Source organism: Hypanus sabinus, chromosome 12 (genome assembly GCF_030144855.1).
Source record: "Hypanus sabinus isolate sHypSab1 chromosome 12, sHypSab1.hap1, whole genome shotgun sequence".
NCBI lineage: Eukaryota > Metazoa > Chordata > Chondrichthyes > Myliobatiformes > Dasyatidae > Hypanus > Hypanus sabinus.
The window spans coordinates 90678179-90701910 of record NC_082717.1 but is presented as its reverse complement, the minus strand read 5'-3'; the positions used below and the strand labels follow the sequence as shown (position 1 = coordinate 90701910).

General features: G+C 46.3%; 1 protein-coding gene across 3 annotated transcripts in view; it reads left to right on the top strand.

Annotated features, from left to right (window-relative positions):
* Positions 1-23732, top strand: part of LOC132403133 (ribosome-binding protein 1-like) — a 152581-nt gene that overhangs the window by 97396 nt on the left and 31453 nt on the right. For 2 of the 3 annotated variants that reach the window (XM_059986434.1, XM_059986433.1), the window contains exons 10-16: positions 5840-5877; positions 6022-6112; positions 10273-10365; positions 12560-12652; positions 13229-13303; positions 21817-21906; positions 21997-22089. In XM_059986434.1, the coding sequence (XP_059842417.1) occupies positions 5840-5877; positions 6022-6112; positions 10273-10365; positions 12560-12652; positions 13229-13303; positions 21817-21906; positions 21997-22089 (573 nt within the window). The remainder of the gene's footprint in view (positions 1-5839; positions 5878-6021; positions 6113-10272; positions 10366-12559; positions 12653-13228; positions 13304-21816; positions 21907-21996; positions 22090-23732) is intronic. The other variant, XM_059986435.1, reaches the window with a different exon arrangement.

Here is a 23732-nt window from a genome sequence, read left to right as displayed (position 1 = left end):
CTTTAGCCTCCAGATGGATTCTAAGGTGCAAGTGTTACTGATCGAGGCCTGGTAGGTGCAGATGGTGAAGTCTGGTGAGTCCGTGCGAATGAAGGTCTTGACAGAGGGCAGCATGGTGGCGTAATGCTACTCCAGCGGCAGTGACAGTTGTGGGTGTAATCCCCTGGGTCACCTCAGGCTCGCTCAGCTCGTTCTCGTCTAGGGGGAGCAGCCTTCAGCCCCGCCAAACGGGGTAATCAGCTGGTGTGGATGCTGTGTGATGTCCCCGCCTCGCCCAAAAACAGACAGTACACCATAAGTGATTAAATGAGTACAATTTATAAAGGTTACTATAACTAAGTGATTAATAACGATACAGTATATATGAAGAGAAAAAATAAAGAAAAGGCGCCAAACTTATCAAAGTCCAAACCACTTCGTGCACAACCGTTGGAGCTCAATTACTGAAGTCTTCTGGCCACCATTCGATCCCCTCCGAACTCCTCAACTCGCAGCTCAGGACCCTCCGAGTGGTCAACCAAGCACATCTAGCTTCATCCCCCCTCCTCGGAGTACCTCCTGGACTCGGACCCCCACTTGGGGTCCGTTCCTCGCCCAGCTTACAGCATTGCGAACTCTCTCTCAACCCCCTCACGTCGATCTCCCCAAAAGCCCGTCAACAAAAGCTTACAGACTCAGAAGAAAGAACGTTAATCCCTATTTGGTTTACAAAGGAATACAATTCTCATTATTAGTAAATTTTAACCCAAACAAGCTTCCAGCACTCTCTTAAACAAAAAAAATTCCTGCTTTTAACAAAACAAAGAAGCCCTTTTGATTACATACACAGTAACAAAGAAAAAAGAAGAAACCCCCTTTACACAGGTTTAATTGGATGACGCAGGGACTATTACCGTGCTGTACCTCTTAATAAATAAATAAAATATTCCTGTTTGCAGCCATGGTTGAGAGGAACATTGATATATTAAAGATCAAAATTGGTTCCCTTCATTATGTGAAAGGTTACTTCCAATCAGCTCGTTATGATTCTGTGAATTCCTTAAGGACTTTCGCAGCTCAGAAGGTAATTTGGCCCCTCACCCTTGGCTAGCTTTTGGAAATTGTTCTGTATTCACAGTGATAATTCTCTTCCAGACTGAATGCCTGATGTCACTAACACTGCGGGGGTAAATGGAGCCTTTATCAATTCTTAGACTCCAGTGTAAGTTTGCTGAAGCCCAGCTGAGTGATCCGGTTCGCACTGGGGTCACCAGAGCTTGAGGAAGTGGCCACTGTGCTACCCTGCGTTTCACCAATAGTCTTTAAGTATAGGCAGCTAGTGGTCTGGTGACGTATACTTGCTGTTTAAAGGTTTGCCAATCAGTGATGATAGATGACAACAGTACAAAAATGAACCTGTTCTCCATTCCCCCTTAAGAACATACAACATATACAGTGCCTATAAAATGTATTCACCCTTCTTGGAAGTTTTCATGTTTTATTGTTTTACAACATTGAATCACAGTGGATTTAATTTTGCTTTTTTGACATAGATCAACAGAAAAAGCTTTTCTGTGTCAAAGTGAAAACAAATTTCTACAAATTGGCCTAAATTTATTATAGTTGCTCAACACAAGATAATTGATTGCATAATTACTCACCCCCTTCAAGTATTCAGTAGGTGCACCTTTGGCAGCAATTACAGCCTCGAGTGTGTGTGGATAAGTCTCTGTCAGCTTTGCACATCTGGACACTGTAATTTTTCCCCATTCTTCTTTACAAAACTGCTCAAGCTCTGTCAGATTGCATGGGGATCATGGGTGAACAGCCTTTTTAAAGTCCAGCTACAAATTCTCTATTGGATTGAGGTTTGGACTGTGACTTGGCCACTCCAGGACATTAACTTTGATGTTTTTATGCCAGTCCTGTTTTATGCTTGCAGTCATTGTCTTGCTGGAAAACAAATCTCGCAGGTCGCAGTTCTCTTGCAGACTATATCCGATTTTCCTCCGGGATTTCCCTGTATTTTGTTGCATTCGTTTTACCCTGTACCTTTACAAGCCTTCCAGGGCCTGCTGTAGTGAAGCATCCCCACAGCACAATGCAGCCACCACCATGGTTCATGGTGAGGATGGTGTGTTCTTGATGATGTGCAGTATTTGGCTTATGCCAAACATAGCGTTTAGTCTGATGGCCAAAAAGCTCAATTTTGGTTTCATCAGACCATAGAACCTTCTTCAGAGTCTCCTACATGCCTTCTGACAAACTAGCTGAGAATTCATGTAAGTTTTTTTTTCAACAGTGGCTTTCTCTGTGCACTTTTATGGGAGACTGGCAATGGGTGAAGTATGTGGACAACAGTTGTATTCGCAGTCTCTCCCATCTGAGCCAACAAAGCTTGTAACTCCTCCAGAGTTGTCACAGGTCTCTTGGTGGCCTCTGATTAATCCCCTTCTTGCACGGTCACTTAGTTTTTGAGGACAGCCTGTTCTAGGCAGACTTGCAGCTGTACCATATTCTTTCCATTTCTTGATGATTGACATAACATGACATATTCTGTGACTTAAATATTTTCTTGTATCCATCTCCTGACTTGTGTTTTTCAATAACCTTTTAGTGGAGTTGCTTGGAGTGTTCTTTTGCCTTCGTGGTGTAGTTTTTGCCAGGATACTGACTCACCAGCAGTTGGACCTTCCAGATACTGTATTTTCCTACAGTCATTTGAAACACCTTGACTGCACACAGGTCTCCCAAAAAAAAAGACCTCCATTTAACTAATTATATGACTTATAAAATGAATTGACTACACCAGTGATGATTTGGTGTGTCATATTAAAGGGAGTGAATACTTGTGCAATCAGTTATATTGTTTTTTATATTTGTAATTAATTTACATCACTTTGTAGAGATCTGTTTTCAATTTGACATGAAAGAGTCCTTTTTTGTTGATCAGTGTCAAAAAAGCCTAATTAAATCCACTGTGATTCAATGTTGTAAAACAATAAAACATGAAAACTTTGGGGGGGGGGGTGGTGAATACTTTTTATTGGCCCTGTGGGTAGACACACAGATGCTAGAAAAATGGAGGGCTATGTAGGAGGAAAGGGTTAGATTAATTTTGGAATAAGTTAAATGGTCACCACAGAATCATGGACTGAAAGGGCTTTTATGTTCTGTGTTCTATGATCCTTTCGGTCCATGCTGCAGCCACTCAGTGCTCCCCAGTACCAGGGATTCTTCAGTCTATTCCTCTCCTCAAAAGACATACTGCCATTTTAGTTCTCCCTCCCTGCTTGTTCCAGCTTTCCACCAGATACAGCTTCAGACAAGCAGCAAGTTCAAGTTGAATTGTCATTTCAACCATACACATGTATACAGTTGAACAAAACAGCATTTCTCCAGGGCCAAGATACAAAACTCAGTGCATACAGTTACACACTGCACACATGCAGTGGATATGATAGCATAGAGTCACAAAATAATATTAAGACTGAGTGGCATGGCCTGAAAATTGATGGTGCATGGGGTGTTTACTGGAGCCATGTTTCTGCAAGAGCAAGCACGCAGCAGTTCCTGATCTCCTGCAGCGGCAGACGAAGGGAATCTAGCTGGTCTTCCGGGGTGAACACAGTAACACAGTGAACACAGGTGTTTAGCATCAACACTGCTGATGTACAAGTATTCATTGAACAACATTAGGCTGCCTTCCTAGGCTAGTTGAAGAGTAAAACAAGATCAAGACGATATGGTCCAACAGTTAAAGAGAGAGAAGTTGTGCTTTGTGTGCTTGTTGGGCATCCTATTTCAAAGGGCCACTAATTGCCCATTTTCAGTAGCTAGGACAAGGATAGCAGGGTAAAACAGGCAGGGAACATGCTCCCCGAGCATATTCCACAGCCCTGGGCCATATCTGTGACTGCTCCACATGTGGCTGGAGAACAGGTCTAACTTCTCCAACTAAACTGCTTTTCATTCACAGCCGCCTGACACAGATGCCCTCATAATGCACAATCTCACCTGACCAATTAGAAAGTGAGAATGCTCCTCATTATCCTATTTAGAAGATCGTTAACTGTCAATCAACCCATCTTTCCCTTTCCCTCTAACCAATCTTTTCATAAATTGTTGCTTTGGATCTGGCCATGCTTTTCAAAAGTAGTTAAAGTCTGTCCCGAGCCTTATTGGCTCATCAGGCTGGTGCTTATGCCATTTTCTGTGACATGAAGTGACTGAGAGTACGAGACTACCCCCCCCCCGGATAGGACGCCAGTCTATCGCAAGGTTAACCCCCAGCATTTTGCCGGTACCCATTTTCAGCTGGGTAGACCTGGAGCAATGGGTGGTTAAGTACCTTGCTCAAGGACACAATGCGCTGCCTTGGCTGGGGCTCCAACTCACGACCTTGAGATCGCTACTCCAACACCTTAACCACTTGGCCACGCGCCACATGCTTTGCAAAGCCAACATTTATAGCCCGTCTACATTTGTATTTGAGAATATGGTGTTGATGGTCTTCCCAATACTGATGGGAGATCATTAACCTCAATCGTTTCTGCTGGTTTCCACCTCAACAGATGCTGCCTAACCTGTTGAGAAATATTTGTTGTGGGGAGTGACTGCAGCAGCAGTGTAATCCAGGCGACAACGTTCTGATTCTCGGAATGATTCTGGCAAAGAAGGAGGTTAAGGAGTCTATGCTACCATAAGACACGGGAGCAAATTAGGCCATTCGGCCCATTGAGTCTGCTCTGCCATTCTGTCATGGCTGATTTATTACCCCTCTCAATCTCATTCTGTGCCTTCTCAGCATAACCTTTGGCATCCCTACTAATCAAGAAACTATCTACCTCCACTTAAAAATACTCAATGACTTGGCTTCCACAACCGTGGCAATGGATTCCACAGAGTCACCACACTCAGGCTAAAGAAATTCCTCCTCATCTCTGTTCTAAAGGGGTATTAGTGTGTTCTGTGGCTGTGTCCTCTGGTCCTAGGCTATTGCCCCTCCCCCCCAATAAGAAAGCATCCTCTCCACATCCACTCTATTTGTGTAGGTCTGAGAGTCCTGCTCCATGGGCTTGGGTTCTGATGAAATCGGAATTGTTGCCTACATAAGACCATAAAACATAGGAGCAGAATTAGGCCATTCAGCCCATTGAGTATGCTCTGCTATTCCATTCTGGTTGATTTATTATTCCTCTCACCCCATTCTCCTGCCTTCTGCCCATAACCTTTGGCACCTTTACTTATCAGGAACTTATCAACTTCCACTTTAAATATACCCAGCGACTTTGCCCCCACGGCCTTCGGTGGCAATGAATTCCACAGATTCACTTGCATTAGCTAGGATTCTTCCTCATCTGTGTTCTGAAGGGAGTCCTCTGGTCCTAGACTCTTCCACAATTGAAAGCATCCTCTCCATGATCATTCTTTCTAGACCTTTCAATATTACGTAGATTTCAATGAAATCCCCCCCCCCAATAAATGTTCTGGGTGGCAGATGGAGACTAATCAAATGGCCTGCTGAGACCTGAATAGTGTCGATCTTTTTGGGAGTTTTCAGAGCTCAACTCGTCCATCACACTTCTGACTTGTGCCTTGTAGATGGTGGATACTCTATCTGAGAACAATCCAGCTATTTCCATACCTCAGCCCTGCAAATTCTTGCCTATTATCCAGCTGGCCTTCCAACGCTGTAGTCGAATCTGCCTCCCACTTGAGATCTGTGTTCAGACTTACTCTTCCAAGCACTGTGTCAACTTTCAGATTTATCCTTGGGTTGAAATTAGGGTAATGGAGGGAATCTGTTCTGCACAAAATATTGACCAGAAACCTGTTTTATTTATTTTCAACATTCCAGGATGCCAAACAGCAGGAAATAGAACAGCTGGAGAGCAGGTATGCACTGATTCAGAATCTGGGTTGGTGGTGTGAGGTGGGGAGAAAAGTAGATTGTGTGTGTGTGTGTGTGTGTGTGTGTGTGTGTGTGTGTGTGTGTGTGTGTGAATACTGATGCTTTTATCCCTGTCCTCCTGTCTTTAGGGTGAAGGATAAGGATGCTCAGATTTCAACCCTGGAACAGGATATGCTGCAGCTTAAAGAAACCATTGAACAGCAAAAAAAGAAAAACAACGTAAGTCTGTTACTGCCAGTGCTTTGGGTCACAGGTCTCTGGAAGAGTTTATCTGCAGACCCCAAATATTTGATGGGGTAGAGAACTCCCTGATGAGCTGCAGCTCATTCTGACCACAAGGCAGCCCCATTCCTGTTCCGGTGACTATGGCCTGGACTTGCCCTCTTGGTGCAGGAATTAGCCTTGGGGAAATCTCGGCAGAGGTCAGAGGGCTGTGGTGCAGGGCACCTCTGTAGCTCATTGGTCCTCGTGCTGGATGAAGTTTCACACTGGGTGTGCAGACCCACAAGGTGCACGTTCTCACTTCAGTCATTTCTCCACAAAGAAGGACTGTTACAATCCAAGGTTCTGTATTGGGCAAGGTTGAACATTGGTTAATTTGAGGTTGAAAATGAGAACCAATATTGGTAGACGAGGGTATGAATGAAGATTAACCTACTTCAGATGTTTAGAGTGAGACAGAGACCAACCTTAGTCAAATTAGAGAGCTGTAAAAGGGAGATGGTTTGCTTATCAGTTAGGGGAGGTACTTGTCTTCTGGTCTTCTAAGGAGTTGTAGTTTAAACTTTATGGGTTTTTTTTATTTGAATTATGTTAGCGTATCTTATTGTTGAGTTTCTCAGATGACACAGGCCAGTTAATATGTAACAATAAGATGCTTTTGAGCTGAAGGTTGGTTTGATATTATCGAGAACGTTATTAGGAGGCAAGCAAAGTAAGTGGGGAAATGAGACATGGCTTCAAGGAGGGAGGGGCAGTAGAACTGTGTTCCCTGCTCTGACTCCATTTACTGGATGTTCTGTGTCTTCTGTGGAAATTGAGCGGATGCAACCCTGAGGAAACGTTGGGCAGGATGATGATGTTTGTTGCCGCAAACAAAACATTAAGATGTAAGTTTTTAAACATATCCAGGACTTTAAAGGGGTGGAGTTCTGAAAACTGTTCAGAGTTGTTACAGATTCCACAATGAGGTTATGTAAGTGTGAGATGGCCACACACAGAACTTTGGAAGTGAGGAACTCAGACACTGGTGCAGGAGGATGAAATATAGACACACGATGAGGCTGTGTAATCAGTATGGTGGAAGAAAGCACTCTCCTGATCAGTTAGTTTCCTGTTTATTTTATGGAACTTGTTGATTTTGTAAGCTTCAAGATTACGAAGGGTTAACCACTTCCTCTTCATTCTTTGGAGTCCTACATTTGCATGAGCAAATTAGAAATAGAACTGAAATCCAAACCAGCTGCAGACTCTTCACCCTTCCTCTCCAGTCACAATGAAGGATTTGGGTCTGAAATGTCAACTGGTTATTCCCCTCCATAGATGCTGCCTGACCTACTGAGATCCTCCAGCAGTTTGTGGGTGTATGTTACTTTGGATTATCAGCATCTGCAGAAACTCCTGTGTTCAGAAAATGCTAGAAACACTCAGCAGGCCAAGCAGCATCTGTGGAGGGAGAAACAGCCAACTCTTCAGTTCTGATGACCTGTAGCATTAATTGTTTCTCTGGAATTAGAACTGCTTCTGATGACCTGTAGCATTAATTGTTTCTCTGGAATTAGAACTGCTTCTCCAGAGTAATCAAATGGATTTTAATTGCCCAGATAAATTGTCTGAGAAGAATGGGGATCGAGTAATATTGTATGTGGATCTCCAGATTGGTCAAGCAGGGTGGCATGGGAGGGAGTGGAGATTGGATAGGGATCTTTAGATTGGTCAAGCCGAGGTGGAGTGGTAGAGAGTGGAGGTTAGGTAGAGATCTCCAGATTGGTTAAGCAGGGTGGCATGGGAGGGAGTGGATATTGGGTAGAGATCTCCAGATTGGTCAAGCAGGGTGGCATGGGAGGGAGTGGAGATTGGGTAGAGATCTTTAGATTGGTCAAGCCGAGGTGGAGTGGTAGAGAGTGGAGGTTAGGTAGAGATCTCCAGATTGGTCAAGCAGGGTGGCATGGGAGGGAGTGGATATTGGGTAGAGATCTCCAGATTGGTCAAGCAGGGTGGCATGGGAGGGAGTGGAGATTGGGTAGAGATCTTTAGATTGGTCAAGCAGGGTGGCATGGGAAGGAGTGGAGATTGGGTAGAGATCTTTAGATTGGTCAAGCAGGGTGGCATGGGAGGGAGTGGAGATTGGGTAGAGATCTTTAGATTGGTCAAGCCGAGGTGGAGTGGTAGGGAGTGGAGGTTGGGTAGAGATCTCCAGATTGGTCAAGCAGGGTGGCATGGGAGGGAGTGGAGATTGGGTAGAGATCTTTAGATTGGTCAAGCAGGGTGGCATGGGAGGGAGTGGAGATTGGGTAGAGATCTTTAGATTGGTCAAGCCGAGGTGGAGTGGTAGGGAGTGGAGGTTGGGTAGAGATCTCCAGATTGGTCAAGCAGAGGTGGAGTGGTAGGGAGTGGAGGTTGGGTAGAGATCTCCAGATTGGTCAAGCAGAGGTGGAGTGGTAGGGAGTGGAGGTTGGGTAGAGATCTCCAGATTGGTCAAGCAGAGGTGGAGTGGTAGGGAGTGGAGGTTGGGTAGAGATCTCCAGATTGGTCAAGCAGGGTGGCATGGGAAGGAGTGGAGATTGGGTAGAGATCTTTAGATTGGTCAAGCAGGGTGGCATGGGAGGGAGTGGATATTGGGTAGAGATGTCCAGATTGGTCAAGCAGAGGTCTCTATCATTCAATGTTTAAATGCATTGTTATAATCTGAGACATAGCTGTTTCTTCTCGCTCAGCATCTTTTATGCATTATGGGCTGTCTGACACCTTGGTAGATATTTCCTGTCGTCTCTATTCCCACCCAACTGTACCCCCCCGCCCCCAGCCATGTCGTCTTGGGTTACCCCCGAGTGTTGCAGCTCCCAGTGATAAGGCCATTGCCCTGAGCCTGTAGGTGAGTGGGAATGTGAGGAAGGTAAGATGGAGTAAGTGCTGTAGAGCTTGTTTTGTCCTGTTTGCAACTAGGAAGCCAAGACTGATCTGCAATTCCTTAACGCTTCGACCCTCCCTCCTTCACAGACCACAATGCTCTTAGGCACCCGAGAGAGTTGCGAAACATGCAGTGCGTGATGATGGATTTGAGGCTGATGCCCCCTGGCTGGGGAGTCACCCTCTCATCCAGACGGTAGCAGATCCAGAGAGTTCTCCACCCTCAAGGGCTGTGAGGCTCCGACTTGAGGCAGAGGTCAGTAGGTTTTTGGATATTGAGGAATATGGGGTTAGTGGTGCTGTGATAATAGATCAGCCATAATCTCATGAGCGGTAGGGCGTTATTCACTTTTATATTGTGCTGTCAGAATGGAAAATGGCATTGTTAGAGTATAGAGAGTGAAGGGGAGATTGAGTAACTGCTCAAAGTACTGAGAGCTCTTGACAGAGTGAATGAGGAGGAACTTTTTTCCACTGGTAGCAGAGTTGAGAATTGGAACTGTGTCCTGGTGTAAGGGAGTACTTTCTCACTGGTTACCAAAAGAGTGAATGATTACTCGAAATGCGGTTGATTATAGGGCCTTGTTGGGAGATTGGGGGAAGAGGGACTACTAGGGAATCTCTTCAGAGAGCTAGCACAGGCATAATGGGCCAAATGGCCTCCTTTAGTGTCAGCTGACTGTAAACCTAGATGCTTCCCACATAGCTCTGAGGGACGGTAACAACATTGCTTGATAGTTCAGCTGCTGGGGACGGAGTCGTACATTTCCGTGCCCTGGCCAAATTCTAACCTTGGTCACATGTAACGTCTCAGCCCTCTGTGCGTAATATCCGGGCTCAGTGTGAGCACGTTTGCTTCTGGATCCAAGGTTGTGGGTTTGAATCCTACTTCAGCCTCATGAACATGGGATCTCTGTAAAAAGTACGGCATGGGAAGGCTGGGGCACCTACAGCCAATGCCTCCCCCCCCCCTCCACCCCTATAGTAAAAAGATCACATGAAATCCCAGCTCTCTAGCCAACATTCATTTCTCAGTCAGTGTGGTGACCTCACGCTTGTATCCTTGCTCTTTGAGGGAGGGATTCATTCACAAGATGGTGGTGTCTGTGTGTCTCTGTGTGTGTGTGTGTGTCTGTGTGTCTCTGTGTGTCTGGACCTCAGAGCTCTGGATGGCTCATCAGAGGCCTAAACAGATGGAGTGTGCCTTGGGGAGCTTGCACAGTTTGTCATTAAAAATTGTTTCCAAATAGGAGCTCCGGGAGAAAAACTGGAAGGCCATGGAGGCTTTGGCATCAACCGAAAAAATGTGTGGGGAGAAACTCTGCACGGCTAAGCAAATAAAGGTGGTACACTGCGTGGGGCAACGGTGGGCAATCGGGGCTTGCGTGTTGTTTAGCAGAGGTCTTTAAGACCCAGGGCTGTCCTGTTGTATACCCAGCAATCAGTGGCTCTCTCAGACTTACAGTCGCAAGCGGTAGGGTACATCTTCCAGCTGGATACTACTCATTTCAGGCCATCCATTCGAGGGACACCTGATCATTGGCTATAGCTTTCTCACACGATGCCAGGAGACACCCACAGCCACCGATTGGGTCTGGCTCTTGATTTCACCAGCTATACAAAATGATGAGGGGTATAGATGGGTAGGCAGGCTCCCCGAGGGTGAGTCCAGAGCTAGAGGTTGTAGGTCAAGGGTGAAAGGAGAAATGTTTAAGGGGGACGTGAGAGGGAACCACTCAGAGGGTGACGGGAGCGTGGAACAAGCTGCCAGTGGAAGTGGCGCGGGTGTGAGTTCAATTTCAACATTTAGGGGAAATGTGGATGGGAGGAGTATAAAGGGCTATGGGGCCAGGCAGAATAAGAGTAGATGGGCCAAAGGGCCTGTTTCTGTGCTGTAGTGCTCCATGACTCTAAGACTCTGAGCATGTGACTGCATCCAACAAAAGTACAACGAGGGACGCAGAGTGATTACTTGCCTGATGTTCTGCTGATAGTTGTGGATATTGGAATGTTGTCGTTTGCCAAACTAATTCACCAGAACTTCACCTGGCTAGTTTGGGCCTCTGAAGTAACGCACTAAGATTTCAGTTCCTGGTCACTGCAGTGTAGCTAACCCATTGACGGAGATGTGGACTCTTCTCGTCATAATTTCTGCCTCTTCAGGCCTGGCTGCACTTACTGCCCTGACGCCTTTACTTCGAAAGCCACCAAAGGATTGTCTTTGCATTTTGTTCCCTCACCAACTCGAGGAATTGTTTTTGACATTGTCTGCAGGAGATGTCTCCAGGTGTGAGTTGGTGGTATCCGCCTCAGCCCCTCTCTTCTCTTACACTTCCCAACATTTCCAACTTTTTTATGCTATGGACCAGTACCTTTAAGCAATGTTCCCTGCTCCTCAGCCTCAGGTTGGCCACCCCTGATTTACACCATCAGACCATGAGACATTTGGCCAGTTGATGATCTTTCCATCATGGCTGATTTATTACCGCTTTCAGCCTCATTCTCCTGCCTTCTCCCTGCAACCTTGGGTACCCCCTGCACCTGTTAAAGTGGCCACTGAGTGTATGTTCATGGTCTTCTGCTGCTGTAGCCCATCCACATCAAGGTTCAACATGTTGTGCATTCAGAGATGCTCTTCTGCACACCACTGTGGTAACGGATCCCCATTTCAGTTGCTGTCGCCTTCCTGTCAGCTTGAAACAGTCTGACTGTTTTCCTCTGACCTCTCATTAACAAGGTGTTTTCGCTCACAGAACTGGATGTCTTATTTTCATTTTATTTTTTGCACCATTCTCTCTAAACACTAGAGATTCTTGTGTGCTTATTTAAAAAAAACAGGAGACCATCAGTTTCTGAGAAACCACCCCATCTGGCACCAGCAATTATTTCAATGTCAAAGTAATTTGGATCACATTTCTTCCCCATTCTGATGTTTGGTCTGAACAACAGAACCTCTTGATCATGTCAGCATGCTTTTATGCATTGAGTTGCTGCCACATGATTGGCTGATGAGATATTTGCATTAACGAGCAGGTTTAGGGGTGTACCTAGTAAAGAGACCATTCAGCATATCTCCACTGCTTCTTCCCCACCAGGCTAGATCCTAGGGCTCCCTACTCTGTGGATGGGCTGCAGAGGTTCAAGTGAATGGTTCGCCAGCTCCACCATCTCAAAGAGTACACTATAAATATCAGTAATGGCCAGGTCCTTAAAATAAGTAATAGAAACATTATTAATGGGGCGGGGGGGGTAGATGAGCAATTAATTCCAGAATCTAACTTGGTGATGTCGATTTTCCTGTTAGTTTGGGTTACCAATATTCCAAAATCTTCAGCAACCTGGGAAACGGGGACAGATGGGGGAAACACTCTTGGCCAATTATCAATCATCTCAGCTGTCTGATCACTTTTTCCCTCCCACAGTGGGTGGTGGGAGTGCTGTCCCGACTGAATGGGCCCCGATTGCAGTGATTGCAGAATCCCCTCTCGGTGTGGGAGCCGACGGACTGAATCGATCTGTGTGTGTATTTTCCTTTAGGAAGAGGCAGAACAGCAACTGCAGACGGTCCACCAACAAACCAAAGAGATACTGCAAGGGCTCTTCCCAGAGGTATCAGTGCCTTCACAACAGGTAGGAAATGGCAGGGGGAGGGGGAAAAATCGTGATTTAGGTGCTGGGAATGTGTGCTGAGTGACTGCTGCCTGGCTCCCTGAAGAGGGTTTCCTATTACGGGCAGCTCCCTGCATTATAGAGCGGTTGTGTTCCTAGAAAACAATCAGAATTGTTATTTTACAAAACATGAACCCCCACCCTTCTCCTGTTGTCCTGCATTCTAAGTGAAGATGCATTCTTGGATTTTGTCGATGATGACCTGTTTTTTCTAAATCCCCTGCCTGTATTGAGCCTTGACCGTGGGATTCCTCAGGGAAAGAAAAGGCATTTATGGACTGAATTTGTAGAAAAGAAAAAAATGACACTGTAAATTATAATGTCCACAAGAAGGTTGGCAAAATTCTTAAAAGGAAATTGGATAAAATACCTTTTGCAGAAACAGTTTAAAAAGTGAAACTGATTATTTGGTCCACCAAAGGGGCTAGGACTGGCACAATAGGCTGCTGAAGGGTCTCGTTTAAACTGTCTGCTTCTGTGATTCCACGTTGTTTAGTAGTTGGAAGTGCACACTGACAATCATACCCTGGCTTTCAGCTCCACAGTGAATGGCTGCAAGAGTTCAGACAGAAGGCCCAGGAGTCCCTGAACCAGAAGTCCACAGATCCCTCAGTGAGTAAACAGCACAAGTTCAATAGTTCTGCATGAGATTATGGTGACCTGTTGGCTTTTGTATTTACACACAAAATGCTGGTGGAACACAGCAGGCCAGGCAGCATCTATAGGGAGAAGCACTGTCGACGTTTCGGGCCGAGACCCTTCGTCAGGACTAACCGAAAGGAAAGATAGTAAGAGATTTGAAAGTAGTGGGGAGAGGGGGAAATGCGAAATGATAGGAGTAGACTGGAGGGGGTGGGATGAAGCTAAGAGCTGGAAAGGTGATTGGCGAAAGTGATACAGAGCTGGAGAAGGGAAAGGATCATGGGATGGGAGGCCACAGGAGAAAGAAAGGGGGAGGGGGAGCACCAGAGGGAGATGAAGAACAGGCAAACAATTAAATATGTCAGGGATGGGGTAAGAAGGGGAGGAGGGGCATTAACAGAAGTTAGAGAAGTCAATGTTCATGCCATCAGGTTGGAGGCTACCCAGCCGGTATATAAGGTGTTGTTCCTCCAACCTGAGTGTGGATTCATCTTGACAGTAGAGGAGGCCATGGATAGACATATCAGAATAGGAATGGGACATGGAATTAAAATGTGTGGCCACTGGGAGATCCTGCTTTTTCTGTCGGACCGAGCGTAGGTGTTCAGCAAAATGGTCTCCCAGTCTGCGTCAGGACGGCCTATCTATTGATATCTACTATAAGCCTACAGACTCTCACAGCTACCAAGACTATTCCTCTTCCCAACCTGTCTCTTGCAAAATTGCTATCCCCTTCTCACAATTCCTCCATCTCCGCCGCATCTGCTCTCAGGATGAGGCTTTTCATTCCAGGACAAAGGAGATGTCTTCCTTTTTTAACCAAAGGGGCTTCCCTTCTTCCACCATCAACTCTGCTCTCAAACGCATCTCTCCTATTTCCTGCACCTCTGCCTTCACCCCATCCGCCCGCCTCCCCACTTGGGATAGGGTTCCCCTTGTCCTTACCTACCACGCCACCAGCCTTCAGGTCCGACGTATAATTCTCCATAACTTCAGCCACCTCCAACGGGATCCCACTACCAAACACATTTTTCCTTCTTCCCCCCCCCCCCCCCCTTTCTGCTTTTCGCAGGGATCGCTCCCTACGCAACTCCCTTGTCCACTCATCCCCCCCCCCCCCCCCCATCCCTTCCCACCAATCTCCCTCCTGGCACTTATCCTTGTAAACAGAACAAGTGCTACACCTGCCCTTACACTTCCTCCCTCACCACCATTCAGGGCCTCAGACAGTCCTTCCAGGTGAGGCGACACTTCACCTGTGAGTCGGCTGGTGTGGTATACTGTGTCTGGTGCTCCCGGTGTGGCCTTTTATATATTGGTGAGACCCGATGCAGACTGGGAGACCATTTCACTGAACACCTATGCTCGGTCCGCCAGAAAAAGCAGGATCTCCCAATGGCCACACATTTTAATTCCACGTCCCATTCCCATTCTGATATGTCAATCCATGGCCTCCTCTATTGTCAAAATGAAGCCACACTCAGGTTGGAGGAACAACACCTTATATACCGGCTGGGTAGCCTCCAACCTGATGGCATGAACATTGACTTCTCTAACTTCCGTTAATGCCCCTCCTCCCCTTCTTATCCTATCCCTGACATATTTAGTTGTTTGCCTGTTCTCCATCTCCCTCTGGTGCTCTCCCCCCGGCTTTCTTTCTCCTGAGGCCTCCCGTCCCATGATCCTTTCCCTTCTCCAGCTCTGTATCACTTTCGCCAATCACCTTTCCAGCTCTTGGCTTCATCCCACCCCCTCTGGTCTTCTCCTATCATTTCGCATTTCCCCCTCCCCCCACTACTTTCAAATCTCTTACTATCTTTCCTTTCGGTTAGTCCTGACGAAGTGTCTCGGCCTGAAACGTCGACAGCGCTTCTCACTATAGATGCTGCCTGGCCTGCTGCGTTCCACCAGCATTTTGTGTGTGTTGTTTGAATTTCCAGCATCTGCAGATTTCCTCGTGTTGGCTTTTGTATTTAAGTTGTTTCTGGAATTGCCCTGTCTACTGATCTGTGACATTTGTGGTTACAAGTCCAAGTCAGAGGCTGCAGGACATCTGGTGAAAGTTTGTTGATAACTTGTCTCCTTCTACCTTGGGCCACAAACTTATCAATCACCCTGATGAGTTATTAACTTCAAACTTTCTGCATTATCACTCAGAGTTGAACTGCATGTGCATGTAACGAGAGCTGTATAACTCATCTCCTACCTCGGGCCACGAACATGTCAATCACCCCTGCTGTAGACACTTTCTGGAGGTCCAAGATCCACATGCTCCATGACCGCTGGACTAAGTGTATAAATGTAGGAGGGAACTATGTTGAAAAAAATAAATGTGCTAGGTTTTCTAGAATTGACTCCCTCTAACTTAGGACACAAACATATCAATCACCCCTCGTATACCTAGGGTACCTATGGCATTGCAGTAGTTTTTGTGTATTGCACTGTACTGCTGCCGCAAAAAAAACTAATTTCATGACATGTGAGTGATGATAAGCCTGATTCTGATATGGGTCTCCATTGTGAACTGAGAGTGGGAAGGGAGCAGGGAGAGGGGAATCATTGTTGGGAAAAGGAGAGGGGAGGGAGTGGAAAGCACCAGAGGGACATTCCGTAATGATCAGTAAATCAATTGTTTGGAATCAAATGACCTTGCTTGGTATCTCAAGGCTTTGTGTGTCTGCACCCATGTCACCCTGCCCCAGCACCCTTTCTTTATCATCTGCCCCACACCCCTCCCCACAGTGCTCCACCTGCAGCATTTCCACCATCGTTTGCTCCTACCAGCTTTACAAACTCACTGTTTACTCCACGTCAACAGGCACCCAAGCTATATATATGTACCTATGACTTTTGCACACTACTGTAAATCACGTTTTTGTTTGACAGCTCAAAGCCTTTCCACCATCTCAGTTCAGAAGTGTTGAGCTCTTGACAACTCTCAAAGAGATCAACACCATTCAGCTCTCAGCTGGGCACTTGATTAGTACCCCATCCACCACCCTGAACACTTATTGGGGGGGGGGGGGGGGGGTTCTCATTGAAACCTATCTGATATCACAAGGCCCAGATAGAGTGAACGTGGAGTGGATGTTTCTGATAGTGGGAGAGCCTTGGACCAGAGGGCGCAGACTCAAAATAGAAGGACATTCCTGCAGGACAGAGCAAGGAGGAATTTCTTTAGCCAGAGGGCAATGGAGTTCATTGCCACAGATGGCCATGGAAGCCAAGTCATTGGGTATATTTAAAGAGGGGGTTGATGGGTTCGAGTTTAGTAAGGGTATCAAAGGCTATGGGGAGAAGGCAAGAGAATGGGGTTGAGAGAGATAATGGAACAAAATCGATGGGCTGAATGGCCCGATTCTGATCTTACGTCTTAATCCCTTCCCGAGCAGTGCCCAGAGTGTTCAATGCACAACATGCACTGCAGATACTCACCTAGCCTCCTCCACCAGAACCCCTCAAATGCACAACTTCTGCTACCTGAAAGTAACCAGCATGTCCAAGTTGCACAGCATCCTAACGTGGAAATATATCCCTGGTCCTTCGTGCTTATGGCCTGTATTCGCAAACACCCTCCCCAACAGCCCTGTTGAGCGCACCCCCATCAGAAGGACTGCGGCAGTTGAAGGAGACAGCTCACACCACCACCTAGCAATGGGAAACGAGTGCTGGTCTTGCCAGTGATGAGTTCAGAAGAAGCTGATTTTTGCAGCACCCATGTGTTTCATGGTTGGTTCATGTCTGATGGCTGTCCAGACCAGTCAGGCCATTGCCATTGCCCTTGCCTGGTTTCTGTGGACACTGATGACTTTCAGGACGGCTTACAGTTCCCAGGGGTCCCAGGAATAGCAGCAGAAGCCTTCAGTTATCTCAGGATGAAGGCAGTCAGTGTACTGACTGGACAAATGTGGAGCAACTTTCCTCAGCAGCCTGACCTGGAGCAAATGGTGGCATTCCTTGTCGAAGAGATGGCATCTCACGAACACAGCACACAGCTAGTATTGCTGTTTGCCACCCAGCCTCGATAAAACTAGAGGATGAACACTCAGCGAAAATTCTATTACCTACCTCCTGTACCTAATACAGTGGCAATTTCCACTGTCACATACCCCGTAACCGGGTTACCAAACCAGCAGAAATGGAATGATACATTGGAGTCTGGTGGTACTGTAACTAAAAGTGTTTATTAGTAAACTAGTAATACAGTACAATAAAATGCAAATAGACATATAAAACAGGTTAGCAATGATATATACAGAAGTGAGGAAATATAAATCAAAACCAAGCTCTTTCAAAGTCTAGGGGTAAATGAATAGTCTTAAGATGATGTAGAGAGTTCAGTTTAAGTCGAGGTAGTTGTTGTGGTACCGTTGGGGGGAGAGAGAGAGAGCACGAGCGAGAGGCGAGCAGTTGCAGCAGGCAAACCTTCCGTTGTCCTCTTGTTCTGTTGTGCTGTTGCGGTCACCGACTGTGACTCCTCCATTTCCAGCCAGACCATTCTTCAGTGATGAGCCTGTCACCCAGGCGAGGGTGGTCACACACCAGTCTGCCTTCACACACTGTGAGCCTCTGATTGATTCCCCCGAATCGATCCTCCAAACCCCCACCTTCCTGTGGGTGCACAACACTCTTCCAGTGTCCCATGGCGTGTCTGCCTGTGTCTCAGCAGACCTGCCTTTTATCCCCCCTGCCGGGGTACCAGACATCCATCAACTGTCCATGTCCATCAAACTGGGCCACTCCTTGCTGTCTCAGCAAGAATGTTAACGAGCAAAGAAGAGTATCCTTGTAGCAAAGGTAAATAATCAGTGAAGAAGCCATAATACTAAATTACGTGTCTCTCTCTCTCATCTGTGTAGGATGCCTCCCCCCCCCACCCCTCTCGTTAGCAGCATAGTTCACAGGGGGGTCAACTCTGGACCCCATCTCTGCCTGATTTGCTCATCACACATCACACCACTGAGTGTATGTTTGTGGTCTTCCGCTACTGTAGCCCATCCACTTCAGGATTTGACGTGTTATCCTTTCAGAGATGCTCTTCTGCGCACCGCTGTTGTATCACGTGGTTATTTGAGTTACTGTCACCTTCCCATCAGCTTGAACCAGACTGGCCATTCTCCTCTGACCTCTCTCATTAACAAGGCGTTTTCACCCAGAGAGCTGCCACGCCATGGATGTTTTTTGTTTGTTGTACCATTCTCTGTAAACTCTAGAGACTGGTGTGTGTGACAGTCGCAGGAAATCATCAGTTTCTGAGATACTCAAACCACCCCATCTGGCACCAATAGTTATTCCACGGTGAAAATCACTTGGATCACATAATTTATAATTCTGAAGTTTGGTCTGAACCTCTTGACTGTCTGCGTGCTTTTGTGTGTTGTGTTGCTGCCACACAATCGGCTGATTAGATATTTGCGCTGATGAGTAGGTGCACCCATTGAATGTAGATTTAGTGTAAGAGACAATAGATTCAAAGGATGTTAGAGGGAGAACCTTTGTCAAGAGAATGAGTGATGAGTACAGGAGCCTGAAGGAACAGCTCCTTCCTGACCACCATCAGATTTCTAAATGGGCAATGAATCCATGAACACTACCTTTTTTTTGCACTTAATATATATATCGTTTTGTAATTTATTGTGTCTAATTATTATGTATGGCAATGCACAGCAGCCACAAAGCAACAAATTTCATGAGATATGCGAGTGATATCAAACCTGATTCTGATCGCTGCCTGAGAGAATGGCGAATGCAGAGTCACTGACAGTATTTCAGTATCCATATGAGCACTAGAGTCACCTCAGCATAGATGGCTACTAGCCGGTTGCTGGAAGATGGGATTAATACAGATGGGTGTCCAGTGGTAAGAGTAAACCTGATGGGCCAAATGACCCACTTCCATACTCTAACTCTACTGGTAGTTTTGTGCTCTGCTGTCACCACTCCACCACAAGTTAAATCGCCTTCCAGTTCCAATTATGATCAGAGGTTTGTTACAAAAATTTATCGTCCTGTTAATATTTATTTTCCTTTCCATTTTTCTCTCAGTAGTCTGCCCCTCACCACCTGCCTTTCCTGTAGGTTATTTACCGCTAACCTCCCCCACCCTTCACCCAGTGCTAGCACTCTTCTCTCTGAAGTGTGGATAGGATCCGTGCGTCAGCAGGAGCTAGGCTGAGACGTCCGTGTGGTACTGAGGGAGTGCTCTCCTTCTCTCTGCACTCTCACGTGGATGTGAATGAACCTGCAGCACCATTTTGCAGAACAGTTGGTTAATTCTCCCAGTGAAATCCAAGATGGCGGCATGACGCAGCTTGCAGCGGCCACTCCAGAGCTGATTATCTGTTATTTGTGAAGTGGGGTGCCGTGCGCAATCATAATTGATTGAAAACGGACGTGGGAGCACGGTGGAACATCGGGAAATCTCCAGGAAGACCTTCTTCGTTGCTGCTGCTGCTGTGAGGTCCGGGACTCTGCTGGGAAGAACAGGCCCCCAGTCCTCGGGGTCGCGTTGCCGATGGCCGTTGGCGGGGGGCATCTTAATACGCTCGGCAGAGGATGGTGCTCGGAGAAGCTGTGCTGGAGGGAATGGTCGTCGGCTCGGAGGTTCGATGGACTTGGAGCCCGCTGTGGTCAGGTCGCTTTCGTTGTGTGCTGTGTCTGCGAGGCTGAGTCGGGCGGCACCGTGGAAGTCCATAGCGGGGGTATTCCTTTCTGCCACCGGCATGGGATGGCGAGTCTGTTGGGACCCTGGGGACTTGTGGAAACTGTGTGGTGATTTCTTTTGAACTTATAGTCTTTTAACATCTTTGGACTATTTTTACTGTGCCCATGGTCTGTTTTTTAATCAATATGCTATCGTTTGCACTGTTGTAACTATGTGGTTTGTGCAGGTCTTGTAGCTTTAGTTTTTGGTCTTGTTTTGTCTGGTGGGTTTGGAGCTCCTTTCTGGGGAACGCGCTAAGACAGTAGTGTGATATTAATATACAGCAGCCTCTCCGGACTCTGGATTGGGGATTGCCAAACGTTATGTGGATTTTCTGGTGTAGTCTGTTTTGTCACATGCTTTTGTGATATCATTCTGGAGGAACGTTGTCTCATTCTTTAACTGCATTGCATTTGTGGTTTCTAAATGACAAATAAACTGAATCTGAATCTGAAATTAAAAAAAAGCAGGAAATCCAGGTCAGGCAGTAGCTATGGAGAGAGGAATAAAGTTGGTGGATGATATCGATAACCTTTCATCTGATGTAGTTGCTGACTGAAACATTAACTTCACTCTGCAGATGATGTGCAACCTCATCGGCATTTTTTTAATTTCAGCTTTGCAGCATAGAGTACAACAGTACAGAAACAGGCCCTTCAGCCCATCTAGTTTGTGCTGAGCTGGATGGCATGGTAGTATAGTGGCTACAGTGCCAGCGATCAGTGTTTAGTTCCCACTGCTGTCTGTAAGGAATTTGTACATTCCCCCTTTACACAAGTGAGTGCTTTGGTTTCCTCCCACCTTCCAAAATGTACTGGTTACTGACTCGTGGGCAAGTTGTGTTGGTGCCCCCAGCACATCCTCGGGCTGTGTTGGCCATTGACTCAAATAACACGTTTCACTGCATGTTTCAATGGACACGTGACAAATAAAGCTCATCTTTAATTTTTATCTTGGCAGCCTCGTCCATTCGACCCACACCTGAATCATAGCCCTGCTTCCCACTCATACTGTCATTGAGTGTTGTGGCATGATGCATCTCCTGGTATTTTGTCCAATATACTCTCATTGGCCACTTTATTAGATACACCTGTACACCTCATTAATGCAACATTTCATCAGCCAATCATGTCCAGCAACTCGATGCATGAAAGCATACAGACATGGTCAAGAGGTTCAGTTGTTGTTCAGGCCAAACATCAGAATGGGGAAGAAATGTGACTCAAGTGTCTTTGACTATGGAATAATTGGTGGTGCGAGAGGGGATGGTTTAAGTGTCTCAGAAACTGTTGATCTGCTGGGATTGTCATGTGCAGCTGTCCCTAGAGATTACAGGTGCGATAACCAAATACATCCATGGGTGAAAATGCCTTGTTAATGAGAGAGGTCAGAGGAGAATGGCCAGGCTGGTTCAAGCTGACAGGAAGGTGACAGTAACTCAGATAACCACACGTTACAACAGTGGTGTGCAGAAGAGCATCTCTGAACGCACAACACGTCAAACGTTGAAGCAGATGGGCTCCAGCAGCAGAAGCCCGTGAACGTACAGTGGTCACTTTATTAGATACCTCACTACAGTTACAAACAGGTTAACTGTCATTGTCTCATTGCTACTTAATGTGCACAAATTGTTTTTTTTACTGTGTTACTTGTACTTTAGAAGGTGCATTATTGGCTGGGAGACACTCTGGAGTGTCTTGTCTTGAAATTACTGAACAAGAACAAAGGACTTTTTTATCATCAGAAATGTCACTGGGCTTTCATTTTTGTTTTTTTTCAGGACTTAGTACTTAAATTACAAGAAGCAGAAGAAGCCCAAAGCACTTTACAAGCAGACTGCGAGCAGTACAGGACAGTTCTTGCCGAGACAGTGAGTATGTTCAGCTCTCCTTCCCTCAGGCTTGGCTGCGATCCAGGGACTGCACTTCTTAACTCCTCTTTCCTCTGCTTGGCTTTGCAGGAGGGGATGCTGAGGGACCTTCAGAAGAGCGTAGAAGAGGAGGAGCACGTGTGGAAAGCAAAGATAGCGGAGTCTGAAACACAACTTCGGCAGGTGAGTGCTTGTGGAACGGTCCAGCTCTGCGCAGTTTGAAATAGATGAGAGCGCCCTCTCATGGAACAGACTAAGAGTTCTGGCTCCAGTGTGTGGGACAGCACGGGAGCACAGTGGTTAGTGTAATCTCTTTACAGCAATCACTGACTTGCCTACCACTGCCTGTAAACAGTTAGTATGCTTTCCTCATGACTGCCTGGGTTTCCTCCCACATTCCAGCAACTTATAGTTAGGGTTAACAAGTTGAGGACGTGTTATATTGGCGCCGTAACATGGCAGCATTTGCAGTTTGCCCACAGATCAATCCTTGCTGATTTGATGGGACACAGATGGTACACTTCACTGTGCAAATAATCTCCTCTTGTAAACCTTTACTTAAAATTGTCTCTGACTCTCTCTTTACCTGGGCAGGGATCACTTTAGTTTTGACAAGGTGTGAATTATAGGCAACGTCACTGGAAGTCACCACCCCCACACATCTACTGGTTTCCATGACTGTATGAACGGAAGTTGAAAGCAATTCAGAATCAGAATCGTATTTAATATTATTGGTGTATGTCGTGAGATTGCCTACGTCAACCTAATGGGTGTCACCTGGTTCTATACATTCCAACCAAACCCTTCACATCTCAAATTTTTCTCTTTTTTTACCCCCTCTCATAAATTTGTCTCCTTGCCAGGGTATGATTCAGGAAGTGAAACCCATCAAGCTGTGATTTAGATATTGATGAGTGCCCTTCGGGGTATTGGATTGTGGTGCATCAATATCATGCAACCTCCCCTTTTGTCCCGTCAGGGTACACTATGCTCCTGCTGTGTGTCTCTTCTCTCATTCAGCAAGGCACCTTTACTGCAAAGTGCCAGGGCATCTGTGTTTTGTAAAGTGCCTTGGAAGGATAGGTCCTTCCAAAAAAAATCTTTAGACGAGGTTCATGTTGAGCGTCATCCATGGCTCAGGAGAAGTGGGCATGTAGCCTGCGCCTCGGTGATTCAGAGTATGTGGGTGTGTTGACTGCTGCAAGGCATCAGTATTTTCTTCATCTTTTTACCAATCTTGCCTCGGGACCATTCCCCAGCCCAGAACTGTTCCTTCACACCTTATAAGTGACTATAAGACCATTTGATTGAGGAGCAGTATTGGGCCATTTGGCCCATCGAGTCTGCTTGTCATTTCATCATGGCTGATCCAATTTTCCTCTCCGCCCCAATCTCCTGCCTTCTCTCCCCTGCATCCCTTCATGCCCCGACCAATCAAGAATCTATCAACCTCTGCCTTAAATATACATAAAGCCTGTGGCAAAGAATTCCACAGATTCACCGCTCTCTGGCTTAAGAAATTCCTCCTCATTTTCATTCTAAAAGGATGCCCTTCTATGTGTCCTCTGGTCTTAGACTCTCTCATCCTAAGAAACATCCTCTCCACATCCACTCCATCAAAGCCTTTCACCATTCGACAGATTTCAATGAGGTCACCCCTCATTCTTCTGAATTCTAGTGAATATAGGCCAAGAGTCATAAATTTTCATGAACCTTCTTTGAACTCTGTCCAGTTTCAGCCCATCCTTTCTAAGATAAGGGGCCCAAACCTGCTCACAATACTCTGTGAGGCCTCACCAGTGCTTTATAAAGTCTCAACATTACAT